The following is a 13929-nucleotide window of genomic DNA, read 5'->3' on the forward strand; positions in this document are numbered from 1 at the left end:
AGTAGAGGGTCTGTGCACTCAATTGTCTCACACAACTTCAGCCTTTATCCTCTTTCTTGGAAAATCTATGCCTAGGTCTTTAACTTCGATTTAAGGATAAAAGTCAGATGGACACAAACAGGCACACCATGTTGTAGAGTCCTCCGGTCAGTAGCAGGTTGAATAGTGCTCAGAGAGGGCACGATCTCAGGCAAATCCTTTAAGAATTTTGAAACTCTGCTGAACTCGGAGAAGCTTCCAGGATGCCTGCAGGAACCAAAGTGCTGGAGACCTCTTGCCCAGGCTACATTTATACAGTCCTGACCAGACTCCACCCTCCTTCTACTCACACCTTGTAGTGTGGCCCAATCTAATCAACTCAATCCAATCACATTTCACTTAATGATCTCTGGAAAGTTCCATTTTCAAAGGGATTTTGGCTCAAGGAATGAAGAGGATTGACACAAAGTCTGTGTCAGGGAACTGAAGAATTGAAGGAGAGAGTCTTTCTGAGCAAATCTTGTGTCTGTCTTTACTATCAAAAATCAGGGGAAAGTAGTAAAGTTACTTATCAGAAATCAGCAGTAAAAAAGGCAAACAAGGGAAGTTGCAGACAGAATGCCTCCAACTTGTTTTTGCAAAACTACAGACCTTAAACATGACCTCTGCCTTGAGTGTCAAGAGACCTGTGGAATCTAGAGAATCTAGATTCTACCCATTAGCTGGGTATAGCCACAACTCACATGAACATTCCCTCTTTGAGGCCACTTTTGTGACCTGCATGTACACAAATCACATACCATTGTTGTGATTCTTTAGGTCTCTCAAGCAGAAAGCTAGTCCTATATTAAGACAAGAGCTCTATTTTCACTACACCATTTTGATGCATTTTTTATGAGTAAAATATTGGTACACATACATGTTTTCAGAACATATATTTTATGAGGAAAAGTAAGTATTTGTACATTGGCCTCTTCCATTTTGCATTTTTCATGACTAATTGTGGTAAAAGTCATATAATATAAAACGCACCATTTTAATTGTATTTACATGTGTGATCGTGTGATATTCAGGACATTGGCCTTGACATGTATCTGCAACTATCACCCCATGCCACAAACGTCTCATTTTCCCCAACTGAAACACTGAAGTCATTGAATGTTGACTCCACATTTACAATGTGGGAAGATCTTGCATATGTCTGAGGGTGGAAAAATGAGCACTTAAGGGAAGACTCCTATCTTGATGTGCTCGCATTGCTAGATATAATGATTTAATGAGTTTAAAGCCAATTAAATTATTTAGTATAAGTAGGTTAGAAATGGAATTAAGAAAATGGTTGCAGTTGATGGGCAAAGGGAATAGAAATAGGAGGGAAGTGGATCAAAGAAAAGCAGGTACATCTTCAGACTACAGGACCTATGCTGAGAAATTCAAAGTCTATTTAAGAGCAACAGCTCAGTCTGGCCCGTTAAGACAAACTGACTGTCTGCAGAATCTTGACCCTTTCCCCAGCGAGACTGGACCTCAAGGTCTTTGGGCACATGGGGGCCAGGCTCCCAAGGTGAGACTGCTCTCTTTGAGGAAGTGAGTGCAGGGGGTTGGGAAGATTTACCAGGTATAAGGTGCTGAAATCAGCACAAACACTTTGATCTCATAGGAAAGATAAAGTCTGTCAGGGAAGTGAGGGGACAATGCTCCTCCCCTCCCATTTCTCAGTGTCACATCACTGCTAGCCCAGAAGGCTTCCTAGGGGCTTATTTGCTCATCTTAGGGTTCATGTGCACCATGCATTTGGGGTCCACCTTGATGTTCTGCACCTAGACTGCATTCCTGTTCCAGATTTTGTGTTAGAATGAAAAGTAATGTAGAGTGATAAAAGTAAGAAGTAAATCAATGCAATTAAAGTAATTAAAGAAATAGTCTGGGTAAAAAATGTAAGTGCAGCAAAAACCATGATGTAAGGCAGCAGTTCTCAACCTGTGGGTCGCAACCCACAGGAACTGTAGTCGAGATTCTTGGCATTAGGAAGGTTGAGAACCATTGAAAGGGTTCAGCCACCCCCCACTTTAACATCAGTAATAAAAATGGAGCTAGCCCAGACACAGGGGCTGAGCCACGGTCCTCACATGTTAAGGTGGACGGTGCCCCAAGTCAGTTCTTAACAACCCTTCTCTTTGTGTCTCAACATTTCATTTTTTCCTCATCCTCTTGACTCTGCCAGCCACTGGAGGGAACTCATGGTAAAGTTTGGGTCACTTTGGAGTGACATGTACACTTACACCTCTACACAACACACATGAAGATTTGATTTCTGGCTTATTTACATCCTATGTCATAGACAACTTCAGCATCTATTTCAAATTAAAGAAATTGACATCCCCCCCCAATAGTTTCTCCATTATTTTGAAAGGAATCTATTCTGAGCAAAAGAGAAAAAGAGTTTCTCCACCCTCCCTTTTTAGGCAAGACCTCCAATAAGTATACCAAGAGCAAATAGTGGTAAGTATTCTAAGCATACTAAGAGCAAACACTCCTTTTCCAGGGGTCTTAAGGGAACTCACTTCTCCTCCTGGCCTCTCATCTAATGTGTCAACGTGCATTCTTCTGTTACGTTGTTCACTGTCTGTGTACAAAGCTGGACTAGTTACAGAACCATAAGTCAAGGTTCCCTTTTCTCACAAACCAACATGGGGATGGAGAAATAACCTGAGTGGAAAGGGTGGGAAATAAATATGGAGGTCATGAAAGACATAAAATCCACAAGAGACAAAAGATAGAATCAGGTGGGAGGGTGTGATGCAGCTGATGACTGCCGCCAGCCAGCACCCAACCATGGAAACAGTTTTATATATAAAGGATCATTAACAAGGTAAATCTTAACACCTGGGATAAAGATTAACTTTAAGGAACAAAAGCTGTGTGCTCGCCAATAATAAGGACAGCACGTAGGGCTACTGTTGACTTCTGGAAGGTCAAAATAATATTATTAAAGGAGGGGCGCCAGCCCCATATACCAAGTGTGGTGGGTTCAAACCCAGCCCCAGCCAAACTGCAACAACAAGAACAACAAAAATAGCCAGGCCTTGTGACAAGCACCCATAGTCCCAGCTAATATGTATGTGTGTATATAGATATATATAGTTAAAGGATGGAGGTGGTTTGGGGTTGCTCTCTGAGCATTTCCAAGTCTGTGGGGGTTCTCTCATATCTTCCTTTCTTATTTTTTCCAACTCACGAATAAACAGTTTTAGTTGGAGGAGTTGTTTGACTCCTCCTCTACAAAAGACAAAAATGTCTTTGCCAATTGAGTAGGACTACAAATGTGCAAATGAGACCCATGCCTAACAAAAATGACAAGAAACAATTGCCATCAGGACTAGTCTCAGGGGTGACTAGCCGGCCTCAACGCTTGTACAAGATCAGTTCCTTCCTGGGTAAGCTTCTTCACTCGTCCCCGTGTCAGGGGCTTCACACTCCGGGATGTCTTGGCTCAGTGATGAACCCCTCGGAGTGTCAGTCTCAGTTTCATCATCTATGGTGATACTCAACTTCACTCTTAAAACCTTTCTTTTCCTCCGATTTTTCATTTTATTCGTCCTCTCCTTCCATCAAGCCACTGGGAGGAAACCCGTCGCGTTGTTGGGGCTGATACGTGTAGTTCCCCTTTCTCATCCTGGGCCTCAACAGGACTCAGTCAGTCACTTCCGCATCCTTAAATTCATTGTTCTGGAAGGTCCTGTGTAATATTCTGTGTATTTGCTTCACCATTGTTGATGTATTTCTGCTCCTTCTGAGTCTCTATCAGTATTTTTTTCACAGTCAAACCTAAATGGGGAGAAGGAGGTAAGGACGAACGTCATAGACTGTTTGGATTATCTATTAAAAACCTATAAGATTTGGCATGATTTATTTTTTGAAATTATCTTTTATCTTTATTTATAAATATTAGTTCTCTATTCCTTGATACTTTGGGGAAAAAGTAATAAGAAGTAGTCAACTGATGACTCCATACTGAACCTCAGAGTCAAAGCATTCTATAATAGACATACTCTTATTTGACAATGTGAATGTTACCTTCTTTGCATTACTATTATTATTATTGCTTAATACTCCGTTGCAGCAATTGTCTGATTTCTTTTCTGAATGTATTTGTCTTCCTTCCTTCTTTGCGAGGTTTTGGTTTCTGGTCCCTATCTTAAACACTGTTATTGTTGTTAAATTTTAAGCCTCTTTAATTTTGTGAAGGCAAAAAAGTGGAACCCTAATGAACACATGTATATGTAAAAAACAAAAACAAAAACTTCAATAAATATATGTTTCAATATATTTTCTGCTAAAAGTTTTACAGCAGAAGGGAAAAAAAAACACGTAGGAACAGCCCGGAAAATCAAAAGCCTTTATTGCTGTTTATTGAGAAATACCTGGGTGACCCTGCAGCAAAGCTGCCTCCTCTGCATTCAGGGATCCCTTCCCAAAGCTTCCTTCTCCCTTTGGACCCTGAGGTCCAAGTCCGCCTGACGAGCGCGCATGCGCCTTCATGGTCAGAAAAGCCTGGCTGACGCGCCCTCTGCCGACAGAGAGTGGCAATGCAGGACGTGAGTCCGAGGATCGGATTTTTCAATCCTTTAATTTTGGAAGTTCTAACGGAACGTATCTTCTATCTTGATCAAAGTGGACAGAAAGAAGGGAAAGGCTTGGTCAGAATACAAAAGAGGAGTGATTCCTTCTATGGGAATGGAAGAGGAGGTTGCATAGGAGAATTCTGTGTGACCCTTTCACGGTGCGGAGATGCCCCTAAGCCTTTCTCACCGTCCACTCCTGTGTCTACAGCACAGTTAGGACATCGGAGAGCGCGTCGGGACTACAGCTGCTGTCAGCTACAGGGTGGGGGAAATGAAGTGTTTTAAGAAGGAAATAAAACTGTAAATCCTTCAGCCTAGGCTGCCAAGGGTTTGATTTGGTTGTTCTCCATCTTTCCACCTTGATATGAACACTGGGTGTGGGGTAGAATCACTGTGGAGATTGTTTAAAATAACGTGATGTATCTATTTCACCCCGGGACGTGCCCATTTAATTGGCCTTAGGAAGGCTGATTGTTTGGGGATTATGCCAGTTTGTCAGAAAATCCAATCATCTCATTCTGTACCCTAGGAAATTGTTCTTTCGAGTATTAGGTTCACTGTTAAAGGGCAATCCATTTGAAAAGCAACATATACTGAGCTCAAGATCAAAGCAGTGACACACACCTTCTCAGAACTTTCAACTCACTTCTGGAAAGCAACACTGACTCCAATGGAAGAAGGGCTTGTGTGGTGACCGAGGCGTTGGGCTCTTTTCTACATGGCTGTTTTACCTTCTGGGCAGCAGTAATGAAGACACATCTGTGTCCTTGTGTGTGTCATAACTGAGGACTGATCTGAATAAAAAGTGGGATATCATGACATGAACTCCCACCTTCCCTCAGTGAGGTTTCAGGGACAAAATCCAAGGTGCTATCTGTGGGGTAGGAGAGCAGAGTTGCCATAGTCTCTGCCCCCAGGAAACTTCTCAGAGGGAGAAAGACAAAACAGTGCTTTCTAGCAGATGTCTTTGAAATTGCCCCAATTCCCCCATTAAATCCAACTCACAGCACTCTGAGAAACCAGACAACTGGGGCTGAAGACTTCTGAAGTGTCCAAACTGGGGCTGAACAGACACAAGTGGTTTTGGCAGAACATGGAATGAGGGAAGCTGTGCTGTGTAGATAAAGCTGTTGAAATCAAGAGAGCTGCATCCAGAGCTCCTGACTCTCTACCATATGCCAGGGAGTGCTGATGCAATCTACCTATTAAAATACATAAATCCTAACTCAAACTTCATCAAACTATTAGATTTTCTGCCACAGGTTTGATTCCCTCAACATTTGCAAGAATTTATTGAAAAAATGTTCAATGTAATTTCATACATCATTCTTCATTCAGTATTTCCAGATCAAAACACTTATGTGCCACATTTTTAATGAGCATACATTTTCTCAGAATTCTGAATTATTTGCTAAATTGTGTGTTAAAGGTGTACTTTTTGGAGGTTTTTTTTTTTTGTCCGGGGCTGGGTTTGAACCCACCACTTCCAGCATATGGAGCTGGTGCCCTACTCCTTTGAGCCACAGGTGCCGCCCCTTTTTTTTTTTTTTTAACTTTTTATTGTTGGGGATTCATTGAAGGTACCATAAGCCAGGTTACACTGATTGCATTTGTTAGGTAAAGTCCCTCTTGCAATCATGTCTTGCCCCCAGAAGGTGTGGCACGCACCAAGGCCCCGCCCCCCTCCCTCCTTCCCTCTTTCTGCTTTTCCTCCCCCCATGACCTTAATTGTCATTAATTGTCCTCATATCAAAATTGAGTACATAGGATTCATGCTTCTCCATTCTTGTGATGCTTTACTAAGAATAATGTCTTCCACTTCCATCCAGGTTAATACGAAGGATGTAAAGTCTCCATTTTTTTTAATAGCTGAATAGTATTCCATGGTGTACATATCCCACAGCTTGTTAATCCATTCCTGGGTTGGTGGGCATTTAGGCTGTTTCCACATTTTGGTGATTGTAAATTGAGCTGCAATAAACAGTCTAGTACAAGTGTCCTTATGATAAAAGGATTTTTTTCCTTCTGGGTAGATGCCCAGTAATGGGATTGCCAGATCAAATGGGATATTTTTAGAGTCTTCTCTCTTTGCCCCAGCTACTGGGGATGTTGAGGGAAGGGAATCACTTAGGTCCAAGAGTCTGGGGTAGCTGTGAGCTCTGACACCACTTACTTTACCCAAACCAACAAAGTGAGACTGTCTCAAAAAAAGGGCACAGAAATAAAATCAGGGTGTACTGTATAAGAAAGATAGAATGTGAAAGTGCTCGAGTATCCTTAGGAGGTTTGAGAAAATGATGCGGTCATTCCCTTCCCTGTCCCTGACGTCACTTCCGCTTCCTCTTCCTACATATTTCCTGATTGGCAGCAGCCCCAGAGGCCATTGAATCTTCTCTGCTTCCCCAAGCTGCTCCTGGTTTCGCATGAAAACCGCTTTAGGTCCTCTCACTTGATTCCTTGTCATTTTATCTTTCCATAAGGAGTGCAGTGGACGCAGCAATCTAGGAGCTGTAGAATGTTTGGCACGAGAAACACAGACACAGTGAGTTTGGGATAAAAATCTCTTAGTCGATGAACCTCATGTCAAGACTGCCAGACTTCTAAGTCAAGTTGTCACAGATTAACCTTCTCACTCAGCAGAATTTTCCAAGGCTCCCAAAGGTCTTTGTGCAGCCAACCATGCATACTAGACTTGGTCTCACTTCCCATTCTAACAGAAGGAAACTTGGCTCCAGAGACACGCTCCCAACAACTCCTCAGCCAAAAGAGGTTTCTCAGCAAATCTTAGACGAGTGTGCAAAAGTCTCCTGGCAGATTCCTGCTGCTGTCAGGCCCAGAATCTGCAGCAGCAACCTGGTTCCTTCAGTAATCCAGAACTCTAGACAGTCTGTCTGTTGCAGGAAGACAAGGCCCAACCGAGAGAAAGAGCACCCAAACACCACATTTATAAGAGGAAGGAATTTATTCACCAGCCAGGAGCTTATGGCATGGAAGAATTCCAAATGGCCACCCTCCCCAACTGCCTTGGTCTTTCCCTTTTTATCGACAGTCAAAAAGTTCCACCCCACAGGTACCCTTCTCATTGGCCAGTTTGAATTAAGCGGGAGATGCTATTCCAGCCCCTACAGAACTACAGGATTTCACAGAACTTGGAAATTTCCAAGTTTCAGGAAGTTAAGTTTACAAATTCCCAAGAGCTGAGTCACTGTGGAGAGGACCCTGCAGGTGTATCCTTGTGGTCTCCTTGAGAAGACTGTTCTTCTAGACCTCACCCTTCTCAGGTATCCTCTCTCATGTCCAGTGGCAGAAGCTCACAGAAGCTCCGAGCACAGCCCTCCTGAGAGCCAGTGTTGGTAGAGAAAGAGGATCCTGCCACCAGCCCTCAGCTGTCCTCTTTTGGTTCTGCAGTACCCCTCCCTCACTTCCATGTCTCCATTCATTCAAAGTATATATGTGAATGTGTGTGAGTGTGTGTGTGTGTGTGCACGCACGCGTGCTGGCAAACACACATACGATTGAACCTCTATAGTTGACCGCCCCCTACACTGACCACCCCCCTCAGTTGACCTAAGTCTCTTAGACCACACATGTGCCGCCTGTACCCTGTACCCTATGGAAGTGACTTACTTTTGACCAACTGCCTTTGTCGAGCAGTTTGTTGCCATCCCTTAGGTGGTCAGTATAAGGAACTTCCAGAGCTTCTGCTGCACATTTCTGCCAAAGTGCACGAGGCTTCACGTTCAGAATGAATGTACTGAGGTTCAGGGTCCAGCATCTTTTAAGTCACATGAGAATATCTTGAAGGCTTAATTAAATTTGCTCCAATCAGCGAACGCCTATGGGCAGAAGACAGTGTGGTTGTTTGGGGAGGTGAATAAAAAGGCTCCTGGGGAGCACTATTACTGAGACGTGATGATTGCATGTACGGGGCTTCCATGTGCTGGTCTTGTCTTCCTGAGCGCAGTGCTCCTGAGACTGGGGCCTGGGGGCTGGACCAGCAGCCGCATTGCCAGGCCCCTTGATACAAGTTCTAACCAGTAGAATCATCCTTCATAGAGGATCCCGAATCCTCAAGGAAATCCCTTTGCACATTCTCAATGGGCATCCAACATGTGCCTACCATGTTCTCACCCTCCCTTTTCCATAGGCTCGGGTCAGTAGGTACATCTAAGATAAGGGGTTGACACTGTGTTATTTCCTCCTTTAGGAATGTATTAATAAACACTTTTATTTCTGTTTAAGCCTAAACGGTATTACATCCATCTCTCTCTCTCTCTCTCTCTCTCTCTCTCACACACACACACACACACACACACACACACACACATTTTGTTTATTCTCCGGACCATTGATGGAAGTTTTTGTTGTTTACACCTTTTGGTCTTGTGAATATTGCTAGTGTGTACAACTGTTTACAAGATCTGTTTAGCCCTACTTTTAATCTTTTAATAAAGAGAAGTTTCTGAAGCCTATAATAATTATGTGATTACTTTCTTAAGGGATGGTGATATAGTTTTCCACAAGAATTTTCTCAAACTTAATAATAATGGCAAAGAGTTTCATTTTCTCAAACGTAACGGTAATGGAAAAAAGTTCCATTTCTCTACATCTTTAGCAAAGCTTCTTACTTTCTTCATTCATTGATTGGTTTGATATGCTTGATTGATTTAGAGTTAGCATTCTGTCACTGCACTTTGATTGGCATTTCCTTAACACACAATGGCATCCAATATCTCTTCATGGATTTCTTGGCCAATGCTCATCTTCTTAGGAAATACGTCAATTTAAAAAGTTTTCTCACTTCAAGTTTAGTTGTTTAATTTCTTTCTTATTTTTTTCTTTTTGTTTAAGAGACGAGGTCTCACTTGTCATCCAAGCTTGAATGCAGTGTTCCCATCATACTTCACTGCAGCCTCCAACTCTTGGGTTCCATGATCCTCCTTCCTTACCTTTCTGAGTAACTCATGCTATAAATATATGCCTCCATGTCTGGCTAATTCTTTGGTTATTTTTTGTAGAGGTAACATGTTGCTATCGTGCCCAGGCTGGTCTAAAAGTCCTGGACTCAGGCAGTCCTCTGCCTCTGTCTCCCAAAGTGCTGGGATTACCCCTGTCTCCAGGTGCTGGATTGTTGCCTTTTTTTTATTATTATTAAATCATAGCTGTGTACATTGATATGATCATGGGGCATCATACACTAGCTTCACAGACCGTTTGACACACTTTCATCACACTAGTTAACATAGCCTTCCTGGCATTCTCTCAGTTACTGTGCCAAGACCCTTACATTCCACATTTAGGAGTTTTTACTTATTTTCTGTGTATTGGTCCCTTATCAGATGTATGTTCTGTGAATATTTTCTCCTATGCCCTGGGTCGTATTATCACTCTCTTCATAGTGTCCTTGATGCACAAAACCTTTTCATTTTGATGCATCCCAATTAACCACCATTTGTTTCTGTTCTTTGGTATCATATACAGGAAATCTGAACAAAGTCCAATGTCATGAATATTTCTCCCTATGTTGTCTTCTGAATGTCCTATTGTTTACTTTGTACACTCACTCTTTCATCAAGTTTGATTTAAGTGATGCATATTGTGTTAGGTAATAATTGAAATTATCATTGTTTTGTGCACATCTCCATTTAACATTATTCTTTAAAAACGCTATCATTGGGAAGCACCTGTGGCTCAAAGGGGTAGGGTGCTGGCCCCATATGCTGGAGGTGGAGGGTTCAAACCCAGCCCCGGCCAGAAACTGCAAAAAAAAAAACCAAAAAAAAACAAAAAAAAACTATCATTTCCATGTTGAAAGGTTTTAATACTTTTGTATCAGTAATGTACATCAATCAACCTTAGAAGGAAAAGGTTATTTCTCAGCCATCTATTCTGTTTCCCTATTTTCTATGTCTGATCTTACACTAGTATCACTCAGCCTTAATAACTATAATGTGTATAATAGAAATAATTAAAAACAGGAAGTGTGGGTCCAAATACTTATTCAATATACTAAGGGATCTGAGTATCTTTTATTTTTTCTTTATTTTTTTCTTTTTGAAACAGAGCCTCAAGCTGTCGCCCTGGGTAGAGTGCCGTGGCATCACAGCTAACAGCAACCTCCAACTCCTGGGTCAAGTGATTCTCCTGCCTCTGCCTCCCAGGTAGCTGGGACTATAGGCGCCTGCCACAACGCCCGGCTATTTTTTTTTTTTTTGGTTGCAGCAGCCGTCATTGTTGTTTGATGGGCCCGGGACGGATTTGAACCCGCCCGCCAGGTCAGGTGTATGTGGCTGGTGCCTTACCTGCTTCAGCCGCAGGAGCTGAGCCAGGATCTGAGTATTTCGCAGTGTGTGTGCCTAAATACACAAACAAATACACAAGCGTCCACACTGCACTTTTTTCCAACGTTCCTCCATTTTCTTAAAGATTTAAGACAAACACATGCCCCAACTCTATTTCAGTCTCACCATATTGGTGCAGGATTCTGATAATTGAGTCTGCTTCTGGTATTCCATAAAGTGTAATGTAGATGGTGATGATTGGATTTTGAATGGATTACCAGAGATCTGACCTTGTGACCTCCTAATGAAATCAAGCATTTAAATTAGGTTGTTACGTCGCTTCCCTGGTGAGTGGGTGGGGTGGGTGGGATAACCTATAAAAGGGTTGAGATGCTGACAGAACCTGCCAGTTGAAGATGGTCTCAGAAGGGGAAACATCCTTCAGCCACTTGAAGTCTCAGAAGGGAAGCCTTGGGCTCATTGCTCCTGGAGACATGGAAACGCCTTCACTCCACAGACAAGGTGAGTCTCAGTTCAATCTCTCTCTCTCTTTCTCTTTTTGAGACAGAGTCTCACTTTGTCCCCCCCACCCCAACCCTGTAGAGTGCTGTGGCATCATACATCCCTGCAACCTCATACTCTGGGCTCAAGCAATTCTCCTGCCTCAAACACCTGATTAGCTGGGACTACAGGCCCCCACGACAATGCCCAGCTATTTTCAGAGATAGCCTGGCTATTTTTAGAGTCAGAGTCTCACTCTAGTTGGGGCTGTTCTCAATTTTGTGAGCTCAGGTGATCTGCCTACCTAGGCCTCCCAGAGTTCTGGAATTACAGGGTTGAGCCACCATGCCTGGCCCATTTCAATCTCTGTCCAAATCTCACACTTCCTCAGCCAAATGCAGCTGATACTAAAGTCCACTTGAGTCGATACACACCTGATAACCTTGTCACTTTCATTTCACACAGATCTCAACCTGAATTATAATGGACCTCCTATGACAACACCCTTGGATTCCAAGGAGAAACTTCTGGTAAGATGGAAGAGACCTTATGGGGTTGGTGCTGGACTCTGGAATATGGGGAACACCTGCTACGTCAATGCTGCCCTACAGTGTCTGACATACACACCACCCCTTGCCAACTATATGCTGTCCCAGCAGCATTCTCAAACCTGTCATCGTCAGAAGTGCTGCATATTGTGTGATATGCAGGCTCATATCACGTGGGCACTGCACTCTCCTGGCCGTGTTTTCAAGCCCTTGCCTGCACTGGCTGCTGACTTCCACAGATACAGGCAGGAAGATGCCCACGAGTTTCTGATGTTCACTGTGGATGCCATGAAGAAAGCTTGTCTGCCCAGCCACAAGCAGTTACATAGTCACTCTGAGGACACGACCATAATCGACCAAATATTTGGAGGATACTGGAGGTCTCAAATCAAGTGTCTGCACTGCCATGGCGTTTCAAACACTTTTGACCCTTACTTGGACATTGCCCTGGACATCCAGGCAGCTCAGAGTGTGAAGCAAGCTCTGGAAGAGTTGGTGAAGCCTGAGCATCTGGATGGAGATAACGCCTATCACTGCAGCAGTTGTTTGAGAAAGGTACCTGCTTCCAAGTCCGTGAATTTGCACACTTCCCCCAAGGTCCTGACCCTTGTGTTGAAAAGGTTCTCACATTTCACAGGCAACAAAATTGCAAAAGAAGTACAGTATCCTGAGCGCCTTGACACGCGACCGTACATGTCTCAGCAGGATGGAGGACCCCTCCTGTACATCCTTTATGCTGTGCTGGTCCATGCTGGGAGCAGTTGCCAAAGCGGACATTACTTCTGCTATGTACAAGCTGCGAATGGCCAGTGGTATAAAATGGATGATGCTGAGGTGACAGCCTGTGACATTTCTTCTGTCCTGCGTCAACCTGCCTATGTCCTTTTCTACATCCAGAAGAGTGAACTGGAAAGAGACAGTGGGCCTGCACCACTAGGTGAGGAACCCGGAGCCCTTGAGACCAAAGACACAGACACTGTGGCAAGGCAAGGGTGGCTCAAAAGTGACCCCTGCCTCAGTGTTCCTGAGCTGAAGGAGAATTTGTGGAAAACAACAACTAGAGAACTCTCCTTAGATGAGTGGCATCACATGCAGCAAGCAAACCGACCAAAGGCTGAATTCAGCATCAGAAAAATAGAGTGCACCCTGCCTCCCAAGGCAGTCACAATTCATCCTTCAAAATGCAAGAATGCCGTCCTGTACAGGACAACCTGAGAAGCAGATCAGCCAGGGATGTATCAGAACAGCTGTACCTCAACGCTGGCAAAGTCCCTTCTCTGGGAAGAAGGGCCAGGGGTACCAAGAGTGGGAACAAGCCAGCGACAAGGTGTCTGGTTGTGTTGGTCATATTTATATCGTGGTTAATGTGGGTTTTGTATAGAATCAGTGTGAGAACACAGGGTGTTCACTCATATCAACTGATTTTGTCAGACTTAGGATTTTAATGCAGAGAGTATTTGGATACATAGACCTTGGGGACAGCAGAGAATCTAAGTCAAAGTTATTTGGACATTGAGGAAGGAAGGCCCTTTGCCTTGATGATGGAAGTTTTATGACAATGCAAAGGCTTTGGGAACAACTCCTTCCTGCAGTTTTGACTACTTATTATTCATATATTGAACCATTGTTGCGACTGCCACCTCTATTGTTAATACATTAGCTGTCTCTTTTCCTTAAGAAGCAAAACTATAAGGAATTGCGGAATCCTACCCTTATCTGGGACTTAGGCTCGCCCTTGGGTCTCCATCCCACTGTTTCAATCAATAACCCACATCTGCCCCCCTCCCATCTCCTTTAGTGTGAAGACTCAGCTAACCATTCAGTTCTGGCCAGTAGGGTCAAATTTTCCTTTCCTTATACTCCTGATGTCATTTTTTATAGGTTTCTTTGTTTTTGTATAATTGTGTATATGTGTGCCAACAGCATACTGGGGAGGGCATGCGCAGGTGATCTTGTCATAGGCCTCCAAAAGGTATAATCCCATAGGAGAGAAAA

At 43.4% G+C, this 13929-nt stretch overlaps 1 protein-coding gene across 1 annotated transcript; it reads left to right on the forward strand.

The window, feature by feature from the left end:
• The first annotated feature begins 11301 nt into the window (after positions 1 to 11301).
• LOC128576314 (ubiquitin carboxyl-terminal hydrolase 17-like protein 6) lies at positions 11302 to 13149 on the forward strand. Its single transcript, XM_053578367.1, has 2 exons — positions 11302 to 11407; positions 11852 to 13149. The coding sequence occupies exons 1-2, from the start codon at positions 11302 to 11304 to the stop codon at positions 13147 to 13149; spliced, it is 1404 nt and encodes a 467-aa protein (XP_053434342.1).
• Positions 13150 to 13929: the final 780 nt, after the last annotated feature.

This window comes from Nycticebus coucang, chromosome 24, assembly GCF_027406575.1.
Source record: "Nycticebus coucang isolate mNycCou1 chromosome 24, mNycCou1.pri, whole genome shotgun sequence".
Classification (NCBI taxonomy): Eukaryota; Metazoa; Chordata; class Mammalia; order Primates; family Lorisidae; genus Nycticebus; species Nycticebus coucang.